A 24,618-nucleotide genomic window follows, 5' to 3' on the forward strand; every position below is an offset into this window, starting at 1 on the left:
GAAGACTGAATGTGAAAGTGTTGAAACAATTTGGTAACCAGCGTAGAGTAAGGAAGTTGTCCATTATCCTTCACAATAGTCCTGTACATTTGCATCAGGATTGTGTGTGGCAGCAAGAACTTCATCCCATTATTGATGGCAAACATCAACTTTGCCTCGGAGCAAGATACGTCTGTCCTGGAGGTTGAATTGGGTCGAATGCAGTTAATTACAATCTTGCGCAGCAAAATGTTGGAGGTAGACATTCTGGAATATGAAATTCCTCCTTCAGCAAGTCTGCCCTAAACAAGAGACAAAGTTACATGACCAACAGACACATTTATTGGTTGGAAACTCCCTCTTTCCACACCAATGACATCCGCCAATGTGTCCACATCCACCACAAAGTCTTTTTCCCTCACCATAAAATGAAATCTATTCACATCTAGAAAAGATAGATTCAAATAGAGATAAGCAGTTAATTCAGGGTAAGCAACAAAAGTTTCAGAACAAAATCTTTCAAGTTGAAGGAGAGCAAACTTCTCCCTTAGATTCACCTTCAAGAAATCCATGAAATCAAAATCCATAGTTCGAGAGTTAATCACTCCTCTCTTTAGCAAATTCGAATAAGTCTTTTTGTAGTCTTTAGAACGAAACAAATCCGTTCCCTCACCACGCACATTAGCAGCCACGCCCATCTTAAGTTGAAAATTCGCATACATTTTCTCATCATCATCCTTCACCTCAGGCTGATTAAAAGAACCAAACTGTAGATCACTTGGAAAGTTGGCAAAAATCCTGTCTGCCAAACCTTCAAGCGCAATGCCTAACCTTTCCATTTGTCTTAGAAACACGGTCTTGTTCTTATAACCTCTTTCTTGTAGAAACTCATCAATAAAAGTCATCGTAGTACCACCCTATTTTAACTTATTATAGAGTTTAAAAAGAAACCGGGGTTTCAACATTTCTTACAGATTCAACATCTTCCACAATTTCTTCTTCTACTTGGTGCGAAGAATCTTGAGTCGCATGCTGACATTGTTGAGAATGTTGTTGCTGTTGCTATTGCTATTGAGGAGAGTTTTCTTCCTTAGTTAAGTCAAAATGAGTAGGACCCTCTGGCATGTGCTGTGGTCCCCTGTTAGCAATCCGAGATGATTTCCTCTGGAAAGACATTTTTGCAATCGAGGAAGATTTCTTGAACTCGTTCGGTTGAAAAAAAATGAAAACTTTGTAGAGTAAACTTGAGAGAAAAAGTGAGAGAGTAGGAATTTTGTATTTTAGGATTTTTCATAATCGTAAATGGAGAAGAACTTGACAGTATTTAAAGCAAGTGAACGGAGTATATGAACAGTCACAAAGGAAAAAATAAACTACCTTTTTCAAAAATAAAAACTGCCAAATATTTCAAAAATTCGAAAAAATAGTTTCTAAAAATAAATAAGGCAAGTAACGACTCAAAAATCATTGTACCTTTTCATACCAAAATTAAATTACCTGTAATGAAAAGAAATTGACTTACAGATGTAATTTTTTATCATTCGAGTATGACCACCTTCAGATTTTAACCAATAGAAAATATAATGTTTAGTCCGGTGCAAATAGACTCAAATAGACTTTTCTCCAGTGGCTTTGTAAAAATGTTTGCCAACCAATTCTTTGAGTCAATAAACTGAATCATGATTTCTCCATTCTAAACATGATCTCTTATGAAATGATGTTGAATCTCTATATGTTTTGCCCTTGAATGAAGAATTAGATTCTTCGTGAGATTGATGGCATTGGTATTGTCGCATTTGATCTCGATGCATGATTCTTCATTTCTAAAGTCTCTTAACTATTGCCTTATCCACAAGATTTTAGAACAACAGCTTCCAAAAGCCACATATTCTACTTATGTTGTTAGAGCTACAATACTTTGCTTCCTTGAGAACCAAGACACTAGCTTGTCACCCATAAATTGACAAGTACTAGAAGTACTTTTTCTATCAACTCTACAACTTGCTAAATCTGCGTCTGAATATCCAAGGAGAGTAAAGTTTCCTTCTTTGAGATACCACATACCTAGCTTTAGAGTAGTTGCAATGTATTTAATGATGCACTTTGCAACACTTAAATGAGATTCTTTGGGATATGATTTGAATCTAGCACAAATGCAAGCACTAAACAAAACGTCAGGTCTAGATGCAGTAAGGTAAAAAAGTGAACCAATAATACTCCTGTAGAGCTTTTGGTCAACTTTCTTTCCCCATTCATCTTTGTCCAGCTTTGAAAAACTTGACATCGGTATCTTAGTCTTTTTTGCAATTCTCAATCCAAATTTCTTAATGAGATCTTTTGCATATTTCTCTTGATGAATAAAGATATATTTCTTTGATTGTTTAACTTGTAATCTCAGAAAGAAAGTTAATTCACCCATCATACTCATCTCGAATTCATCCTACATACTTCTAGAGAATTTCTTGCATAGATTTTCATTAGGAGATCCGAAAATAATATCATCGACATAAATTTAAACTAATAAAGTCTTTTCCTTCTCTTTTGATGAATAAAGTAGTATCTACCTTTCCTTTAGTAAAACCATTTTGGGTTAGAAAATTACTTAACATTTTATACTAGGCTCGAGGTGCTTGCTTTAGTCCATACAAGGCCTTTTCTTCAAGATCTTCAAAACCAAGTAGTTGTTCCACATAGACTTTTTCTTGATAAATCCATTTAGGAATGCACATTTTACATCCATCCAAAATAACCTGAAATTTCCATAGCAAGCAAAAGCAAGTAATAATCTAATTGCTTCTAATCTTGCTACTAGTGCATAGGTCTCGTCATAGTCTATCCCTTCTTCTTACGTATATCATTTGGCCACGAGTCTTGCTTTGTTCCTAACCACTTTTCCTTTCTCATCCACCTTGTTCTTGAAAACCCATTTAATTCATATAATAGATTTACTTTTAGGTTTGGGAATTAGCTCCCAAACATCATTGATGTTGAACTATCTGAGCTCTTCTTGCATAACTTCAATCCATCTTTCATCAGATATGGCTTCTTCTATACTTTTGGTTTTATTTCAAAAATAAGTGCTAAAGCACTAGACTCTTCTCGTCTTTTAGATCTGGTGTAAATTCCTTCATCAATGTTGTCAATGATGAGTTCTTTGGGATGACTTGACTTATGCTTCCAGTTGCTGGTTGGTCTAAGAGTCTACTAATCCTCTACTTCAGTTGAATCTTCTGGTTCTGCTTGATGTTGATCTTTAGAAGTCTAAACCACTTCAGGGGAAATAGACTTTGTGTAGTATGGAGCAGGTTCAGATTCTTCAAGTTGAGTTTAATCTAATTGATTCTGCATAGTATCTTGAAACTTGATATTCATAGATTCTTCCATAGATTTAGTCTTCTTATTAAACACTCGGTATGCTTTGCTTGAGGTAGAATAGCCAAGGAAAATTCATTCATCTAACTTTTCTTCAAACTTCCCAGTTCAATCATTTGCATTTTTCAAAACAAAACACTTACAACCAAATACATGAAAGTAAGAAACATTTGACTTTTTCCATTTATACACTTCATAAGGAGTTTTCTCTAGTATAGGCCTCAAGAACACTTTGTTGATAATATAGCAAGCTGTAGAAACTGTTTTAGCCCAAAATCAAGAGTAAATTTTACTCTCAATTAAGAGGGTTCTTGCCATTTCTTACAAAGATATGTTCTTTCTTTCCACAACCCCATTTTGTTATGGAGTATATGAAGAAGAGAAAACATGTTGAAACCAGATTCATCACAGAACTTCACAAAGTCTTGATTTTCAAACTCACTTCCATGGTCTGTATGTATGCTTGAAATAGCATATTCTTTTTCATTCTGAACTTTCTTGGCAAACTTTGAAAAGAGAGAAAAGGCTCCAAACTTATTTGCCATAAAGTAAACCTAAGTAAAGTGAGATTAATCATCCACGATTACTAGACAATATTTCTTTCCACCAATACTTTGAGTTCTGGTTAGTCCAAAGAGGTCCATATGCAGAAGCTGCAAAGCTCGATTAGTAGAAACTTGATTTATTGATTCAAAAAAACTTCTAACATGTTTTTCCAAAACAAGGAATACATAATTTAGATTTTTGATAAGTCATGTTGGGAAGACCACAAACAAGCTTCTTGGATGAGATTTTGGCAATCTGCTTCATGTTAACATGACCAAGCTTTCGATGCCAAAGATTTGCTTCATCTTGAATGGAAATAAGACCCTAAGAGCTTTATGGTTTTATGTCCATAAGATAAATGTTCCTGTGTCTTCGCCTAGTAAAAGATTAAGAGAAATCTTTACTTGTTCCCGAATAGATGCCTTCTTGGAAATTAATTTTGAATCTAGTATTGCAAAGCTGACTTATGCTAAGTATTTTATAATTCAGTCCTTCCACCGAGGAGACATTGTTTATAGTCAGGCTTCCAATCTTCACGATTCCACATCCAACAATTCTTCCTTTACTGTTTCTACCAAATGAGACTTTTCATCATTTATTTGAACAAGCTTTATAAAGCAACTTAAATCTCCTGTCATGTGTCTCGAATAGCCACTATCGACATACCATTTGATCTTTTTCTTAATAGTGACCTATGATCAAGAAATGAACTCAAGCTTTTTGGTACCCATATTTTCTTGGGTCTAGAAAAGTTAGTGTTAAAAACAGTCTTTACCCAATCTCTCTTAACATGTCTCCAAATCTTAGGACATTCCTTCTTGAAATGTTTTGTATTGTTACACTTTGAACATTTGAGAACACTTCAGCCAACTGGTTTTATAAAAACTCTTTGAAAATGATTTTTGTAAAATGCCTTTGTTGGTCTTTGTTTAATTATTTCTTTAACTTTTGGAAAATCAATTAAATGTATAGTTTCTAGAGTCATACATAAACCAGATTTGTTGAAAAAATAATTTTTTTCTAACTTCTCAGATCCTTTTGAAAATCTTTTTGTGATATTCAAATATCTTCTTTCAAAAAGGCATTTTCCTTTGAAAGAGAATTTGAATTTTCTTTCAAATCAACAAAACTTTTATCAGACTTTCAAACTTTTCTCTCCAAGAATTTTCTTGTTGCTTCAATTTAGAATTCTCCCCTTTAAGCTCAGAGATCCTTTTAAGAGATGTTTTGAGACTGAGATAGAATTCATCTATATACTTCGAAACTTTAATGGGAATTTTTAAATTGCTAACCTCAACTTCTTTGTCTGAGTCTAAATCAGAATCCATTTCGAAGTCCGAGTCTGACTTTGAATTTGCCATTAGACAGATGTTGACATATTCTTCATCACTTTCTTGCATTCAAGGTCACTCCATGTTTCTGCTTTGAGAGCATTCTTATACTTCTTAGTTCTTTCTTTCTTTTTCTTCAACAAATGACAGTTAGATCTAATATGCCCATTTTTCTTGCATTCGAAGAATCTTACATTTTTGTTGATCTCGTTGTCCTCAGTTGATCTCTTCTAGAAATTTTTGCATGCTCTACTTTTTCCAATTGAATCTTCTTCCCTTTCTATTCAACTTTTTGAATTTCTTAATCATAAGCGCCAGTTCTTTATCATCCATTTCATCTTCTGAATCTGTATCATCAAAATCATCGTTAGATTTTAAAGCAATTGATTTATTACCTTTAAAATCGTCTTCTTCATTGATCTACTCCACTTGATATGGTTGAAGTGTGCCAACAAGTTCATCTACTAAAAGAGGCATGATCCTTTGGGTTTCTTTAATGGAAGTCTTCACATGATTCCAGTCTTTGGAGAGTCCATGCAGCAATTTGTTGACCTTCATTGGTCTTGAGATTGGTTGTCCTTGATATGCCAAGCCGTTTACAATCTCTGTGAAGCAACTAAACATATCGGTGATGGATTCTCCAAGCTTCATCTTGAAGGCTTCATACTGCCCGAGTAGAACATTGATTTTTATTTCTTTTACTCGATCAATTCCTTCATAGGTAACATGCAATCTGTCCCAAACTTCTTTTGTTGTTTCACAAGAAGAAATTTGATTATACTCAATAGGAAATAAAGCACGGTATAAATAGTAGATAGCTTTAGCATCAAAGCTTGTCTCTTGGTTAATTCTTCTTGTGCCATTTCGTCAGCATCTACAACTTCATTTCCTCTTTCTGAGGTTGATGTGGCTTTGGGATTGATCCATTTTTCTACCAAACCCCATTCTAAGGGATCTTTCGATCTTAGAAACGCATTCATCTTGTTTTTCCACACATTATATTCATTTCCATCAAAGTAAGGAAGTCTGGTGTTACTTTAGCCTTCAACCAAACCTGGAGCCAAAATACTAGCCATAGATCTTTAGCTCGGAAGTAAAAACACTTCAATAAAATGAGCACACAAACTCTAATACCAATTGAAAAAGCTAGTAATAACACCTAAAGGGGGTGAATAGGTATAATAAAAAGTCCTGCAAGATTCAAAAGTAATATTTTCTTATAGAAAACCATAGACAAATTTAGACTTTAACAATTTTTAAACTTGAACAGATAAATAAAGCTACTTAATTAAAATAAAGAAGTTGAGGGAAGAAAATAAGAACATAAGATTTATAGTGATTTGGCTTAGATCAAGCATACGTCTACTCTCTCGCGCGACAGCCTATTGGCTGGATTTCACTAAGAATTCAAAAAGATTTTACAATCTTGCGATCTTGACTTGCAGTTGAAGAGTCTCTACTAGTCTCTTGCAAAGTTTCACTAAGAGTTTCTCTCTTCTTCTTTTTTTCGGTAACCCAGGGAACCCTGTAAGTTGACAGCCGGTGAGCAAACCCAGGGAAAGCTACTACAAGACCCATCACCACAGCACTCTAGGTAAGAATCCTTAATGACGCCTCTGGGATTCGAACTTCTCCCCTTCATGAGGGGGAGAGAGCCCAAGCTAGCTGCGCCGCTAAGGGCGGTGGTGAGTTTCTCTCTTTTTTATACAACTTTAAGCTTAGTGAAATAGCAATGAACTAGAAAGCTTTAGACTTTGAAATTTTCTTTCACACCCACTCTCGAACAACTACAGAGTCCTCCTTATATACTCCTTCATGCCTTTACTACCGTTGACATTTTTCAAAAGAATTCTTCCAATCTACCCGTTGGAGAGAATCAATCAATGAGATCTCGAGTCATTAAATAATTTGTGATGAAAGCTCGTCAATCATGTTCGCCCATACAATCAGGATCTTAGTTTTCATAAGTAGAACCTTCCAAGTTTGCTTGCCTTCCAAAGATTTGATTATCGGAATTGTTTCTAATAAAGATAGTCAATCATATGGGTGTTATATCCAGCCATAAGGTCATCTGTAAGCCATACGAATTGAATTCTTGAAGAATAAAGATAATATCGCATCTAGATAATTCTTCATTTTTCAATCTGAAAACTGTTAGTGTCGGCAGACTTTGAACCTAAAGTCTAGTAGTTTTCAGACTTTGACACTAGAGTTTGGATGCTTTCAGACTAGACTTTCTGGAAACGTTTTGTCAACTTCAAAACAGTAAATGAGTTTTCTCCAACAACTCTTCACTGTGAAGTCAAGATCGCAAGACTGTAAAATCTCTTTTGAATTATTAGCGAAATCCAGCCAATAGGTTATCAGCGCAGAGAGAGTGGACATAGGCTTGATCTAAGCCGAACCACTATAAATCTTATGTTTTTATTCTCTTCCCCCAACTCTTTTATTTTGATTAGTAAGCCTTATTTATCTGTTGAGGTTTAAAACTGTTAAAGTTTGAATACATCTATGATTTGATTTTCTATTAGCAATTATTACTTCTGAATCTTGCGAGAATTTTTGTTTACACCTATTCACCCCCCTCTAGGTGTTATTACTAGCTCTTTCAAGATCATCCTATTATATGTATCTATCATCAAATACTACATGGTAACTATCAAGTCCAAGACAAAAACCTTTAATGAGGCCAAAACGCGGCAACATGAGGTTCTCTTTCGCAATCTCTATATCATCATTAGCACGACGAAGCAGGTGTATAATCAAGGCTGGTCACGACCTGGCATAATTTCGAAAATGTTCGTGAAAACAAGATTGCATGCGACTAGCCCCGCATGGTCAAAAACCACAACAGCTCGCCGCATCAAACCTAAGAGAATAGAGCTCTCACCAGAATCTCACAAAAAACACAAACCAACAACGGGATCTTTGAAACTCCGACGGGAAGGTCAAAAGACTTCAGATAAAAGAAAGAGGATCACGATACCAGAAAGAATCACAAAACCACAACAGCTCCCCGCATCAAACGATCCCCGACATAGGTTCAGAATCCGACCATACCCCAGCATCAGTAATGAGAACTCATTTAAAACTGTATTAATTATGTTCGTTTGTTTTGTTTTCAAGTGCCTTCGACGACGGATCAAGACCTCAAGTAGTGTGAAGCTCATTTTTGGTTGAGTGGACCGAGATGGTGTTATGAATATTAAAGATAGATGATTACAAGAACTTTCCATCTTAGAGACGTTAGAGAGAAACCGAATATTTTTCAAAGGGAAGATCCGACTGAGTGAGACTCAGGATCGGCAAGACACGAGGCAAAGTAAAACTATTATATTATATTATATTATATTATATTGCAATGTTCTATCAATAGCACTAATAGTAATTTCAATTTAAAACTTTTGTTGAGTATTAATTATTCCCGCCCATTTGACCTTTGCTTTTCAATTTGGGTCAAATGATAGAAGTTTTTGAAGAGTAGAGTATAATTATCATTTCGAGGACGTTGTGGGCTGTGAAACGACAGCTTTTGTATAGTTGACTGCCAATCAAAATTTGCGAGTGTACGAGCATTAGGTCCACTCCACTATCGTTCTCATCTAAGGTCTCCAGACTCGTACTATGATTTGATTTTTCCATTGTGCTCCCCTTAACTTTTAATTTAATTCCAATTGGATCTTCTAACGGGGTTGTGATATCAATTTAGTCCTTTCTGTTGAGAAACTTACTTTAACGAGGGCAGTTATCATAACAAGTTGTGGAAATTATATACTGCAAATTTTTTATATATTGAGAAGAGCCATGGGATTATCACTTTCGTTTAGATATAGAAATTTAATTTTAAAAATTATTGAAATCAGAAAATGAGAGAGAATTAAAGTCGAGAGAGGAGAGGGCGGCCCAAAGGCAACAATTATTGTGTGATTGAAAGGTTTCTCATATTTCATGTATGCCGAACATTCACTCGTGCTGTGTGTGTATATGAAAAATGAACTAATCATGAAACGAGAGAGTAAGATATAAAAGGATCATGTCCTACCCAATATGACCGAGCATATGAAATGCATGTTTGGATGGAGAGATTTATACTGTGTTTGAATAACCATCTATTCCCTTTCTTTCTCTCTCCATCTCTCGATAAAAATAAGTAAATTAATAGCTAATTATTACACAAAATATTTGACGCATAAAAAGGAAAGAAAAATTGAGATCAGTGTGAAACTCTCGTGAATCGCGTGGTCTATGAACTTCCTCATCACATCGATGATGTTTCAAAGATCAGTAAGCAAAATTCAAGTCACGTTGCATTTGCTTCAGCAAAACTATCCTGGAAAATAATATATAATAGTAGACAACATTTGTCTGTGTAGCCTTACCAAAAAAAAAAAAAAAAAAACATTTGTCTGTGTAGGCCACATAAGCATTAGCAAATCAACTGCTAAAACCTTAAAATTGATATTTATCCTATAATATTTCATAAAGCTAAGGGGACTTCCAATTTTTAGAAATCTTAATCACCCAAGTTCTCTTTTACATCCATCGACAAAGCAAAAAGTATAAGGACTGGGGATATATTATATTATATTATATTATATTATATTATATTATAGTTATATTATACATCCATCGACAAAGCAAAAGCAAAAAGCACACGCACGCCCTGTTAATTCATTGAACTCTGTACCAAAGAGACTAAATTCACATTTTATCTTTTAATCTAAATATAGAATAAATTTGAAGAATCCGTTAAATATAGATATCTTAATGATTCTCTAAATATGGTTATATATTTTTTTCTATTAAAAAAGTTTGGAAAGAACAGTGAATGAACTATTTGATTTCAACTTCATATCATGACAGTGAAAAAAATAAAGAAAAAAATTTATATTTCTTAATAAATTTATTGCATAGGCCATTAAGATATTACCAATAGTTAGACATGCTTCCCGGTTACAGATAGTATCCAGAAAAACTTCCTGTAGTTACAACTAGTGTGTCAAGTCCTGCATATGACTAAGGGATTAAAAAGGGTAATTTCATGTCTAAGGTCACGCGCTACGCACGTGTGTGCAGTCGAGTGGCTGGCTAAGGGGATATAATGAGTAATTTCATGGAAGGGTAGATGAGAAATTGGAAGTTTTAAAAAATAATATGCTAAATCTCAAATTGTTCCAATACGGGGGCTTGGTTACGCAGGGGTAAAGAGTTAGCACCTTCACATCGCCTCTTTGGGGTCATGCGTCTGGACTCAGAGTAGATCGAGGTAGCAATGACCTCCATGTATCTCTCTAGTGATGCAAAGCTATGGTGGAGAATCGAGCATGACAAGATCCAACAGGGTTTGCCCACAGTTTAAATACATAGGTTGACTTGAGGCAACCACTAAGGCAATAATTCTTTCTAGAGGATCTAAGATTTAGTAATGCTTGGAGTGCATCACATGAGCTAAAACCTGGTGACAATATCTAAAAATATGTGCATAATCATATATCACATAACAGTATTGACGTGATATAATCCGTCAATTATTATTTCTCGTGTGCATTGATGTTATGTGCACATGTATCACACTACCAATCAATCGATTACACCACATGTTACTATCACGTGAATATATACATCGTATAAAATATCCTTTTGTTGGAAATTTACTGCAATCGTTTCGGTATTCAGAGTACTTTGATGCGGATAGTCATTGGCACATAGTATTGCAATCACAAGATGGTAAGATTTCACCTTTTTGCTTTGGGAGAATGAAAGTGTAGGACAAAATGTTTCCGTTTTTCTGTGCTTATGAAACCAACTACAAATTGCAATATTATTTTGTCGGTGCACTCGAACTGCTTAAACATAAAACTCGCATGAAACAACGATTGCCCACTCAAAACACACTCGAACATAATCGAACGAACCCATCCAGTCCGGCACCGCGGTCCAGGCATTACTCGACAAGCTCGAGCGCAGATCACGGGATCGATCCACTTGAAGAACCCGCGACAATTATCTCGCCACGCACGCGACGAAAGGAAAAGAAAAAACAAGATTATTAGTTGAAATCCGTAGAGTCGAACAAGCTGGAGCTCACTAATTTGGGCATGCAGGAAAGAGCCCTGGCGAGGCTATTGGGCCAAAGTGGAAGACGGGTAAATAGAGGGGCAGACTGGGTAGCTAAGGCCCGTAGACGAACCATACTTCAATCGAATTGGGCAGCCTGCTCCGTTCAAATGGTATCGGAATTCGCTTAGGCTTTTTTTTTTTTTTTTTTTATATGAGTCGAAAATTTTGGATGCTCCTTTTATGGCCTTCCTCCCCTAGTTGGATCTCTCGCCGACGTAACTTGGCTTTTGTACTGAAATTGCGAAGCGTAGGGCGCGGTTGAGTTTTGTTTATTTTGGCGGTTTCCGGAAATCTCATTCCTATTACTCAAACAATCACTAGAGATGACATGATTGGGTCATTTTCCAGACAAAATTGTCCCTCCTCTAGTGCCGAAAATGTTACATCTCATGAGCGTGTGTCGATCACATCACTTTTTGAAAGGTCCATTGAATTTTGAGGGACTTTGGATTTTCATTTGGGGTGCGTATACTTCACGGAAAGTTTTCTGATGATGGAAAGTATTTTCTATGAAAATCATTTTAGAAGAAAATGATTAATTTTTATTTGTTAGGTGGTTTAATGGAAAATGATTTCCTTCTTACTAAAAGGGAAGTCGTTGTCCACCAAATCTAAGCTTTTCAGCTCATAAAAAACGATTTCAGATCAATTAATTTTTCTTTATTCAAATATCAGAAAGTTGGAAATTAAATTTCTTTTTGCAATTGCTCCACGAAAATTGAATGATTTGGCAAAATTTTCCTAATAATGACTGCGATTACAAAAATGAATGAAAGAAAAATAATACGTCATCATCCATGAAAATGCTTAGACACAAATTGTTATTACATTTCTCATTGAGTAATTATTTCAAGCGATTCAACTGATCATTTTTAGGTTTCCAAATCATTAATTTTTACAAAACAAATAAAGTCGCAGATAAAATCCACATGTGCACGTTTTTTAAAATTTTCTTGAGTCGTTTGGTTAGAAGAAAAAAAAAAAGAAAGCTCTCAAATATATTTTAATCCAACTTTTAATATATCAGCGTGGATAATATCGATCGCCCCATGCCGAAATATTTTCGCAATTTTAAATAAATAAATAAATAAGTGGATAATGGCTAGATGAGCTAACATGACAGCCAATGGCAGCTAAGCTATAACCAAACCAGCATAGTAAGAAGTCAAACACATAATACAAAATTATCCGAAATTTCTTAGGTCAAACGCATAAGAAGCATCTAAAGAAAATAGATACATTTCACGCATTGAAATGTCATAAAATAATTTCCCACGTGAGCAGTGGGTTGAAATTGCGAAAATTATTATAATTTATTGAAGATTATACCCATACTAAGAACAACAGCCTTGATAAAACCTTGAGCATGCTTATAAATTGGCCCTAAGAGAATTATTAGCAGGTCCACAGGTGACGTCATAATTCCTTGTAATTAAATTGTCGATTTTAGTCCACCCAAGTCTCTGTCTCAAATCATAGTTGTTGTTTTCTGCACTATTTGGAAATCTGGCCCAGATTGGGCTCATGGTGGGACAAAAATGGGCCACGGATCCAAGATCCACCGGGCCCGGAGGCCCATCTCTGACAGCCCAGATTATTCGCTTCGCCCTGAATTAAATAGCATTAATGTCGTCGCATCTCGCATTGATCCGTCGTTTTTTATAAGCAAAATCTAGTCATATTCAACGGTTCATATTCATTTTTAACGCATGCACGACACTCACAAGAATAGCATTTTTTTTTCCTTTTCGCTTGCTTCAAACGAAACCTCCTTAGGCAAGACTCCGAACTTCTTTTTTCTTCACTTTTTCAGGTAAAAGATATAATTTATCCAAAAGCAAATCACATTTCGGGCCATTTCCATTCCCTCTCTTTTTAAATTAAGGACAAGTATTAAATAACCATAAGGGCCTAGTCAAATCCAACATAGATAAGAAAAGATTTCATGCTCGATATCATCACTTACTTATTTTATATTTAGTATCCAGTAATTTGATTTATTCTATTAGAATAGAAAAAGATTGATCCATCCTATCCTATGACATTTTGGTGTCACCCGAATTTGGCTTAAAAAAAAGTAGGGATAAAGTAAATTAATCTTTTTTCACAATATACATACTATGACTAATAACGCGGTAGAAATAATTAGAGATGGCCAATAAAAAATTTACGTCAATCCTTTTTTTATAAATTAGAAAAAAAAAATCCAAATTTCTGTATTAGTGGTCTCTCTCTCTGTGTCTTTTCACTTGGTTGACTGACCTTTGACTTTTTGCAGCCCTAGCACAAACTCCACCTTCTGACCAAAGCAGAGAGAAAAATTCACGAGAAAGAATCCATCGATCTCTTTTCGCGTTAAACGGAGTCGCTCCGATAATCACCCCCCAAAACCTCCCCCAGATCCAGAATGGCAGTTTCGTAATTCCGGACAGCAACGGGTCCTTTGGGTAATTTCACATCCCATCCCATATAAAACCGCCATGGACCATCCCCTTCTTTCCCCCTCCCCTTCCTCCTCCCCCATTCCCTCACTCTCTCTGTCCCCCTTTCTCACCTCTCTCTCTCTCTCTCTCTCTCTCTCTCCTCTCTCCCTCCGCCCTCGCCCGCCGCGCCGCCGCCGCCGCCTCCGCCACGCCTCCGATCATCGATCCGCCACCACCTTCCTCCACCTGCAAATCCTCCTTCTCCTCAGATCCTATTTTCGTTTTCTCCGACCTTCTTCTCTCTCTCTTCTCTCTCTCTCTCCATCTTATCTCCAATTTCTTTTGTATTTTTAAAATTCCATCTCTCTCTCTCTCTCTCTCTCTCTCTCTTTTGGGGCATTTTAGTAAATTCCACGTCGTTTTCGCACTTTGGACGTACTCTCTTTCTCTCAGCTCGTTTTACAAAGTGATCTGGCGCTTTTGCCCTCGATGCCCGGGGGTGAATTGACGTAACCGCCCTTCCCTCCCCGGGGACGCGTGGCCGCCTTTTTCCCATGCGGGCGAGATGAGCTACCGCGCCCGCACGATCTTGACACCTGGCGCGTCGAGGAAACGCAAGGAGAGGGAGTCGTTTTACACCAGCGCCGCGGCTCACGCTACCGCGACCAAGCCGGCCGCCAGGCCGGCCCAGGCCCTGGCCCAGGCCCACGCCGCCGCCAAGGAGGGCCCAGCCGAGCCGCCGGCCATGTCCGACAACCGGCTCCTGGCGGGGCTCATGGCCCACGAGTTCCTGACGAAGGGCACGCTGCTCGGGACGATGCCAGAGGCGGCGTCGTCTCCTCGGGGGGACGATCCGACGCCGCCGAAGCAGCAGCAGCCGCCGCCGCAGCAGCCGCCGCAGACGGAGGAGGTGGGGAAGCCGAGCGGGAGCTACGGCGAGGTGGCGAGCATCCTGAAGGCCGACGGGGTCCACGTCCCGGGGATCCTGAACCCCTCGCAGCTGGCCCGGTGGATCCAGATGTGACGTGGCGGCCCGCTATTGGCCCCGACGAAGCGGCTGCAGGGGAGCGCGAGGAGCACCCGATCCGGACCCCTCTAATCGAGAGACGGTTAGTCTCTCTCTGTCTCTGTCTCTTAGAACAAGTGTCGACTAGCCTGGAACCGTCGCTGCCGCGACAGCGCGTCGGTGTAATCGAGGGAGAGATGGACGGTTCGATCGATGATTCCATCTGTCATGTAGGAGATCAGACGGATCGCAATTATATGCAAATTCTCTTGTTTTCCTCCGTTCTATTTTTGGGTATTATGTTGTTGTGGGCACCTGGCCGGCCGGCGATACGATCCGGCCGGTTTTCCGGCGGGGGCCGATCGGTGGAGCCCCCCCGGGGCCAATTTTTTCAATGGAATGATGATGGAATGAAAGACATTTTGCTCCAGTCATCTAGTCCGACATGACTCGACATGACCCGACATCGGGCACAACCCATCTCAACCGTTTGAAAAACATGCGAATCGTCTGACTACACGCGTAACCGTGCCGAATTACCATTGTTGTCGAGAGCGTCATCATGCATTCGCGGAACGAATTCGAAGCATTATGTAAGCAGCGAATCGTCCTTTTTTAACTTTGGCCTGTAGGTTTTTCCTTTTGCATCCTCCTATCGCTAAAGATCCCATTCGCCATGGCAAAGAAAGAAACGAGTTATCCTCCTTTATTAACAGCAACATCGTCACAGAGACTTCAATTTTCCGGGCCCCCCCGCCGCTGCCGCTTGAATGTTAGCCCAGCGATGAAAGGTGCCCACAGTCTTTTTTTCGATACGTCGCGAATTCGAGATGTAGTAGGTTTGCAATTAGCTTTCCCCACCCAAAGAGTGCTTTTTCCGGCGGTAAGTAGGTGGGGTTACGGTGACAGGCTCGCCTTTTCTGAAGTCTTGACTAATTTTGGGGGAAAAAAGTAATGATTTTAAAATAAGGTTTATGATATCGACCGATCACAACCGTAATTTGGGGTCTGATAAAAGTGAATTCAAAGGTAAAATAGTGTATTCTAGAAAAATAGACAAGATAAGTTAATTTTCGGTGCGAGAAATGATCCATCTTTTTCTTTTCCTTCTTTCTATTAATAATTTAGTGAGTTGAATTTACAAGACCTCATTTTTTTATTTGTACCTATATATGCATGTTCATAGTCATGGATTTTGCTGGAACCGTATCCTATCACGATGTTTGGAAAGCCCAAGACCGGCAATACACCTACATCGAGACCCATCTTTCACGGGCTAACCAAGATTTCTTGAGATCGAGAATAGAACAGGAATTCGAACATGTGATCGTTGACTTTCAAATAAGGTCTATGACCAATCAAGAACTGCCACGACGGCTCTACCTTACATCGATTCGACGATTCTTTCTTTGACCAGTTCCACATGTGTTGGATTCGCTTGCCACTCGCTCGCGGATACCACGACAAATGTGTCCGTCCCAATCGTCTTCTTAAACTATAATTTTGCAACGTCTCTCTTCCGTTCATCTACAAAATAATTGCTTTGACCAACTGCCGAAAAACTTTTCGTTGGCATTGCGATCGGGACCGTCTCTGCAAGCTGCTGGCCTATCAGGAAATTGGCCTTTTTCATGTGGAATTTGCTTAGCTTCTTCGTGGCGTGGAAGAAGACCATCTACTTACTTACGTGGAACGGCTTTTGACATTACTCCCATGTGAATTTCACCATATAATCATCTAGAATGACTCGAGAAAACAAGAAATGGAACATGTAATGAATGGATGACGTATTTTGCAAGATGGTTTTTACGACTCGGCTGGAGGTGGAAGAAGATCGACCCAGTAAGGCTTCTTACTTCCATATAATCATCTAGAACGACTCGAGAAAACAACAAAAAGAACATGTAATGGATAGATGACGTATTTCGCAAGACGGTTTTTATGACATAGACGAGAGGTTGAAGAAGATCGACCCGGAAATTTTCTCGTGACCAAGGAAACTCGATTTGAGCTTTCACGAATGTTGGTGAGCTTGAACTGCTTGATCCGTATCTACGAGACCGGATCAATGTGCAAGTTTATCACAACGTCGCACGGAATGGTTCGAATGTCATTGGGAAATGATCCAGGAGTCGCAACCAGAATGAATACTTTTATTCGGTGCAATGCTCAGAAACATCAAACGCAAAACAAGGAAAAAGGTTCGTAATTGTTGAAGTCTCACTGACGATAGTTTAAACATGATCTGTTGATCCCAGCAATACAACTTTTGAGCGAGTGGCAAAGTGAAAAGGGTACTCAACGAGTAGTATGATAATGCCAGTTAGGCTGGAATTTCGCCAACACGCCCTTTTGCTTTGTTTCCATGAAATCATTAATTACCATCTCTCATCTTAACACACCAGTTAGTATAGCAAGGAGCATGTGTTCCCCAAGAACGTATAGAGAGATCAGTTATCCTACCCTAAGCCTTCTTGATGGCAACTGATCTTGCCTTCAGATTGAGAAAGATTGCCCTGAGATGGGAAAACAAGTGAATTAGAACAGAGAATCTTGCCTTGACATGTAGCTTAGAACATAAGACTTGGAAACTTTTCATAAGCGCATGTATAGTTCGATATTGACCATAAAGTTTAACGGTAATCATATAATGAAAAGCAGCATTCAGGGGCTTGAGACTATAAGACCATGCCTTAGTGGCCGCTCCTTTGACTTATTACATTCTGAACGTGCAATGAGATCTCATTAATTTTCTGATATAGCTTTCACTGAAGAGTTGCAGCAGTAAAATCTAGCTTGCATTAGAAGTCAGGGTTGTGTCGACTCTAAGAATACTGACCATCTAACATATTGATTGTATTCTTTGAGATGTTAAAACTAAAATGTAAACAGCATGTAAAAGAACAGCTTCAAAATCTGTTACATGTTTTCACCTTCAATATATCTTTTTATGAGCTCAAACATTTAGGAGGTGTTAAGTAACCAAAAATAGAAAAAAAATGTGTTGAACTGGAAGGAACTATAACATTCATTTAGTAATAGCAGACTGTTCGGAGCAATTGTTCCAACCAAGTAGAAATATCAGTGATGTTTACTTTAGTTGTCAGTCATATTATTGCGACAGTCAATTGAAACCATATTAACCAGTCCCTGACTAATCAAACCCATTGATTAGATGCCCCTGGACATGAGCACACAATGTATCCACATATGCCAGGATAATCGGGGTTCCAAGACAAGTTAAAGCAATGCCAAATAAGAGATATCTTCTTAAACCACTTCATGCCTTGGAGGTAACAGATGGCTAAGTACTATTACCAGGCAATGGCACTGGCTCCAGAAAAACGGAAAGCCAAAGTAAAAAAAGACAAACTTACCAGCATGAGGCAACAAAGCTGTGGAACAAAACACGAAACTGGACAGGCATGTACTGGTAATTCACCCACCCAACTATGGGCCAAAACTGCATTATATCAGCATAAAAATTAGTGAGTGACAAATTCTTTCTAATGACATTACTTCCAATTTGTATAGTAACAGAGAGTTAACATTGTTTTACCCTCCATGCAGTCAATTGCACCGAAGGATAGTCCTTTCGGACTTTGTCCTTGACTAAACTCCATGGTCTTCCTGCGTTCACAAAGTATATGCTTAACAAAATTTCGGGTATGCAGCACAGACAGGGTACTCAAATACAGAAACTATGTAATGGAAAGGGAAAGTGAAAATCAGATAACTTTGGGCAATTTTGATATCCTTTGTCAAGCTAATTGTTTCCAGAGATTCATGACTAAAGAGCAACACACAAGACTTGCAACAAGGGAGCACTTCACAAAGAGAAACTGACATGCCAAATGAAGAACTACTACTAAGTAAAGTTCCCCCAAAAGATAAACAGTAATCTCATAACAAAAACAAAGACGTTGATTATAAGAATTCAAATTCTTATTTCCAAATGTTGATAGCTCCACCACTTACAATATCAACTCTAAAAGCAGATTAATCTTTAGATAAATCATTCAAAGTAGCTTAGCTGAGTCAGCACGCACACCTAAATTAGAGAATAATATATCATCTGGTCTGTGGCAGAGCAAATCACCACATGCATTCAAAATGAACAAGGTAGTATATCCCTTTGGGGCGACTTTGTATGATCATAGCATCCTCCATGGAGCTTATCTATAAATGCTTCATTTTCTAATTTTATGTAGCTGCAAACACTGCCTGAATGTACTTAGAATGAAATGTGACCTTTATTACTTCTCCACAATAAAATTGAAGGAAAACAAATGCATAAGAAAATAGAAGAAACTCTCAACTCCAAGGGGACTGGATGCTTGAATACGGTAGTACACTCAGGGATGGTGGATCCCTAATCAGTAGGCACAGATACCTTTTTCAACATATTGCAGCTTTAAAAATAGCCAAAGCCATGATTGAGAGCATGGATGGTGAAAGTTACAATAAATTGAGAAGAAACAATACTTGAAGCAACTAGGGATGCATCGACAACATCAAGATTAACAAAAAAATATCTGATATATGAGCATACCTTCGACCACCAAGCCATAGTACATCATGAAGAACATGTTATTCCATGGAGAACTTGTCAGTTGCTCCAACAACACCTATTACAAAGCAACCTCATCCATCAAACATCAGGAGTGTCACAGAAAGGTTTCACCGCCCATTTATAGCACAGGCAAAGAAAATGCCCCAAGACAATGTAAAGACCACATATGCTAGACCAACATTTATGGCTCCTTTCACAACAGGTTAAGCTGTTCGGATATAATTATGGCTTTTTTTTACAATCGATATCCAAAAACAGATGTCAGGCGGAAAGTGAAAGTTCATAACTTCACAGCAAGTCTTCTGAAATGAATGGCAGGTAGGCCCGAGTTCCTTACTTTCATGGCGACGGTTCTGTTGCCTTTCTTCCCCTTGAAGATGATGTCCATCAATTTATGGAGAAAATGTCCAAATGGCCCTCCGTATGCAAACCCATAAAGCTGCCACAATCATTCGGTAATCATCAGCATATGAATTTCGCTCGCATCAGTCGTCCGTATTCACCAACCAAAAGGATCAATTGCCAACCAAAAAAATTAACTCCATTGCCGACGATCGTTTACCGTACCATGATAAGCAGCAATCTCCTGATCTGAAGTTTCTTGATCCCGGAAATCTTCTGCGCAATCGTATCGCTAAGGCCAGCCAAAACCCCGGCAGTGATCGCCTAAAGACAACACTCAAAGCGTGAAAAAACATCTCAAGAACAGAGCGCGGCGGACCAAGAACCGCGACCCAAAATCGCCCGCCGCGAAAGACGCGATTTTGACTCGACGGGCGCGGCGGAGAAGCGAAAACAGATCGTGGGCAAGAATCAAGAGGGGCGACAGAGAGAGAGAAACCACCTTGGTCCGGAGAGGGTGGGTCTGGAGCTGCCCCAGGTACTTCCCCCATGCTTCTTTGGCCACCTCTGACATGTCGCGATCGAGTCGAGCAAGCACAACACAACACAACCCAACACAACACCCGCACCCCGGCGCAAACTCTCTCTCTCTCTCTCTCTCTCTCTCTCTCGCTGTCGCTTCCGGTTTTCTTGGGCTTGAGATTCGCTGGTTCGATGCGCGAGACAGGGAGGAAGAGAGGAGCAGAGGGACTTAAATGGAGGGAGAATAGACAACAGAGGAGGGAGGCGGGCGGGGGGTTAGGTAGGGGTACGCACGTTGACCATGCGAGGCTGCATCTGATCCTGCCCGCGAGTGCAGACTGATAGAGAAGGACGAAGACGAAGAAGACCCACCAAAAAAGTACTTCTCTGCCTTCTTTCCAGTCTCATAAAGATCGATCCCTTTCTTCATGCTGGGAAGATGAAAACAAATAAATAAATAAATAAATAAAACTCTTAATTATAAATTTATCTCGAATTTATGTTTTACCATTAAAAGTTTCGAATTTTTGTTAATTTCATTAAATTTTATTATCAAATTACAAATTTAATGGCACGCGGCAATTGATGAGAGTACTAATTTGGCATTTTATCCACTATTCATAATAGGTGCTCATTTCAATTTGTAATTTTACATTATATTAATCAAAATAAACGAAAAGCAAATTCATCACAAATATATTAATTTAGAGTTTTTATGGATAAAAAGGTAATAACTTGTCATAAATATTAATTTAAAGTTTTTATGATTAAAATGTTCATTAACTTGTCATAAACATAATAATTTGAAATTTTTGGTAACTTTATTTTTATTTCGGTTGTAAATTGTTTTCCGTATCTCATCTTCATGATTTTCCCCGCTTTTCTCCAATTTCCTGGATTTATTTTTCTCGTCCGTGTGTCTTACAGCGTGGGTCACGCTCATGAGATGGGAAAAATGAAAAGGAAAGGAAGGCGACAACAAATAAATGAAGAACTTTACCAAAAAAATAAAATAAAATAAAAATAAATGAAGAAAGGGAAACGTGTTTCTCTTTCTTTGTGGGTGTCTTGATGCGTTACGGTCCTGTTTAGACTCGATTCCAGATTGCAGATTGGCAATACATTTTGCAACCTGATTTTCTAAGAAACTGTCGCTCCCCTGGCATTCAAAGTCTACAGGGAAGAAGTTGAGATAGAGACTCGTGGACATCTGAAAAAGGTACGTTGTCCTACGAACGCGGGCCTTTCTCTTAACCTCCAAAAAGGAACTGCTTTTCAAGTTCTTTTTATTTTTCGAAAAATACTTTTCTCATTTTTTTTTTTTTTAAATTTGGATCACTTATAAAAAAAAATCAACATAAAATGTTTCCTAATCAACAGAAAAAATTATTTCTAAATGCTGGAAAATGATTTTTCTTTAAAAATTGAAAAAATCCATTTTTTTAATATGGTAGATGTAAACTTCAACTAAGGAACTTCATATTTAGGTACATAAAATCCACCCTTGTCTAGGGGCAAGGGCCAGGTCCACCGGGCTCCATCGAGGCTAGGCCTGAGTCCAAAGAGACCAACCCCTAGACCATAGAGGTTGGATCCTAGACACTAGCGCCCGTGGTCAGATCCCCAACCTCTAGGCCGGTTCACAGATGCTAGGCCAAGGACCTTTGTCCTCTTAAGTTCATGAAGGTCAGCCCCATACCTTAGTGGCCATGCTTGTTTACCCAAAGCTCGGGCCCACTAGGGGCCTGTTGAGAAAATTTACACCTTGTTGGACCAATAATATATTTCTAATCTTCTACTGCTACATTGAGGAAATTTCCTCAGCCACTTGGATGTTAAACTCGACATTAGCAATTTATGTGGCCTGCTTTCTCCACTGCCGTGCTAGCTTGTGTTTGTTTAACGGGAATGAAAGCGGTTGAACAAGAATGGTCCCTTCATTTCTTTTTCCGTACTTGCGTTTGGTGACGTGGAATAAGAGTAAATCAAAATTAAAAATTGAGAACAAAGGTATTTTATTTTGGGTTTCCATTAATAAAAGGAATGGATATTACTAGATATAAATTGTAAATTTGTGATTCGAGGAACATATGTGGCGTGGCAAGAAGAATTATGGACCAATATCTCTTTCTCTAGATCTCTTTTTTTTTTCTTAAACATATTTTAGTAAGTTTTTATTAATTGTTTCATTTGTTATGAAACTTTTTTTACCAAGTTTCTACTAAGTTTTTATACGCAATTAGAAGATATTTTTCTCCAGGAGCACTCTTTTAATTGACCCACTTCACACAGATTAGCATAATTCGTTGTTGAACTAAGTAATTAAATTTGTGAAATTATAATGTTTTTATGATCTAGGTCTTGTAGATAACTATTACGCAATGCAATGAAATGGAAAGGGCCCCCGGGGAGGGGGGGTGATGTTTGTGGTACCATACTTGCAATTATTTTGTTGTATGTAGTTACATGCATGAGAGAAAATTGCATAACAAATTGATATTATATAATATGACTAGTAGAAGTTTTTTTTTTTTTTGTGATGGACATAAAAATGCTGGAGGGCATCACTGAGATAAGATTAGTAAAAAATGAGATTTAGTTTTGTGCGGATTATTATTATTTTTAAATACTATAAATAATTTTTAATAATAAAATTATTTTTTTATCCTAATAAGAGATAAATGAGTTGAAAAAGTCAAAGAGAGTACACGATTGGCAGCAGTGCAGCCCTTGCTTACCGAGAAAATATTGGGTGGTCCGGGACCTCCACATCAGCGTGGTCCCGGACCACTCAGGTTGCGCCACGTGGAAGCGTGGCCCGCTTGCTGTCTTTTGCATTTTTCTTTTTTTCTTTTTCTCTCACTAGCCTTCTCCTGACCTTTCAACGAGCTATTCTGGGCCCACCAGAAACTTTTCCTCTCGGGAAATTTGAAAAATTCGGCGCTCTCTCTCTCTCCTCCCAAGAAAATAAAAGCAATCCTTCTCTCTTACAAATTTTCTCTCTCCATATTTTCGTTTGACTCGCGCCCGGTTGCTCTGCCCTCCGCTTCTTCTCCGATCGGACGACGGAGCTGCTGTCCGACGAATCACGCCATCGTCCCCGCTTCCGCATCCACCTCGTCGGCTGCCGCTGCATCTGAGCTACAGCTAATATTTTCTCTTTCGTTCTGCCCCTTCGTCGCGTTGCTCCTCCGGCGAACGACGGAGCCCGCCGTCCGACAAACCACGCCGCCGCACTTACGCATCCGCCTCGTCCGCCACCTCCGCATCTACATTCTCCTCCGTCTTCAACGGCGACCGGGCTCTTCCTCTCCCAGTCGCCGTCCTTGTCGCTGATGCAGGGGATGCGAGGGAGGCGGAAGCGGGACCTCGTGGATGCTCCGGGTCGATGCATCTTGACGTGGAAGACCAGGGTCTTGTCGAACGAGAGCTCGCGCTCCCCGTAACGGATGGGCATCGAGCTGTGGTAGCCGCAACCGCCACCGATGCTCTTGACGAATCCAGCCACGGCGAGACGGAACTTGACCGCGAGGAGCCACCTGAACGCCCCGCCTCTCCTCGGCCACAGCAGCGCAAGGCGAACCACGTCCCAAGCTCTGCGGGTGACGTCGGAGTCCCCGCTTGCCATTTCTGGATGCAGAACGTGTTACAGAGACGGTGAGGACAGCGAATCACAAGCGAGCGGAAGCCCAACGGCAGAGAAGATGCTCTCTTGGTGTTCCGGAGGACGGCCCCAACCAGCGATGCGATCGAGGGAGCTGAGAAGGAGGCTGCGGTGGATCTGGATTTGGTCATCCACACTAACTCCTAAAATCTTGCAAATGTAAATAGCGATTGATTGTATTATGTAATCTCCCTCTCTCTGAGCTCATAATCTCTTGCGCGTGTGAATAGGGGTGCATGTCTGTGTGCTTGTGTGAATATGTTGGGGTGTGCAATGAGGAAAGATCAGCTGGCTTGTTTTGGGTTTCATGCGCAACTTTAGTAGGAAATAGCAGTGTTGTACAAAAATCCTAGTTTTGCGAACTAGAATGATAGTTTGCTAGGTTATGCTTGCCCAAGTGCTTTAGACCATCAAAGATTCAAACCCAGAACGCAGACGTGAAGAAATCATCTTCTTCGAGAGGGACACGCTCCATCGAAGAGAAAGAGCAAGAACGAAATCAAACCCCAGTCGAAACGGAATCACCATGGGGAATTCGGTATATACCATATCAACCAGACCAAAATTAGCAGCATCAACACGAACCCAATCAATAGCTCCTCCAACGACCCACAATAGCGGGCGGCACAAGAGAACTGGACCTCATACTTCTCGCTCAAATTCGCATACAAGATCCCCCAGTTCCTCGCGCGAGCTTGGCTGCTCGTCGTCTCATTTGCTTCCTCATCGACCAGCTCGTA

At 39.2% G+C, this 24,618-nt stretch overlaps 3 protein-coding genes across 3 annotated transcripts; 1 reads left to right on the forward strand and 2 right to left on the reverse strand.

Annotated features, from left to right (window-relative positions):
* The first annotated feature begins 13,869 nt into the window (after window positions 1–13,869).
* LOC104414465 (hypothetical protein) lies at window positions 13,870–15,207 on the forward strand. The gene has a single exon (XM_010025600.3). The coding sequence runs from the start codon at window positions 14,337–14,339 to the stop codon at window positions 14,793–14,795; it is 459 nt and encodes a 152-aa protein (XP_010023902.1). The 5' UTR covers window positions 13,870–14,336; the 3' UTR covers window positions 14,796–15,207.
* A 1,772-nt stretch (window positions 15,208–16,979) lies between these two features.
* Window positions 16,980–20,338, reverse strand: LOC104414466 (peroxisomal membrane protein PMP22). The gene is made up of 7 exons (XM_010025601.3): window positions 20,195–20,338; window positions 19,918–20,016; window positions 19,688–19,789; window positions 19,330–19,405; window positions 18,337–18,407; window positions 18,155–18,240; window positions 16,980–17,293 (listed from the first exon to the last, which is right to left on the reverse strand). The coding sequence occupies exons 1-7, from the start codon at window positions 20,264–20,266 to the stop codon at window positions 17,242–17,244; spliced, it is 558 nt and encodes a 185-aa protein (XP_010023903.1). The 5' UTR covers window positions 20,267–20,338; the 3' UTR covers window positions 16,980–17,241.
* A 1,016-nt stretch (window positions 20,339–21,354) lies between these two features.
* Window positions 21,355–23,842, reverse strand: LOC120287245. The gene is made up of 2 exons (XM_039299973.1): window positions 23,456–23,842; window positions 21,355–21,387 (listed from the first exon to the last, which is right to left on the reverse strand). Exons 1-2 carry the CDS (start codon window positions 23,840–23,842, stop codon window positions 21,355–21,357), a joined length of 420 nt encoding a protein of 139 aa, XP_039155907.1.
* Window positions 23,843–24,618: the final 776 nt, after the last annotated feature.

The sequence above is a fragment of the Eucalyptus grandis genome, chromosome 8 (assembly GCF_016545825.1).
Source record: "Eucalyptus grandis isolate ANBG69807.140 chromosome 8, ASM1654582v1, whole genome shotgun sequence".
NCBI classification, from domain to species: Eukaryota; Viridiplantae; Streptophyta; class Magnoliopsida; order Myrtales; family Myrtaceae; genus Eucalyptus; species Eucalyptus grandis.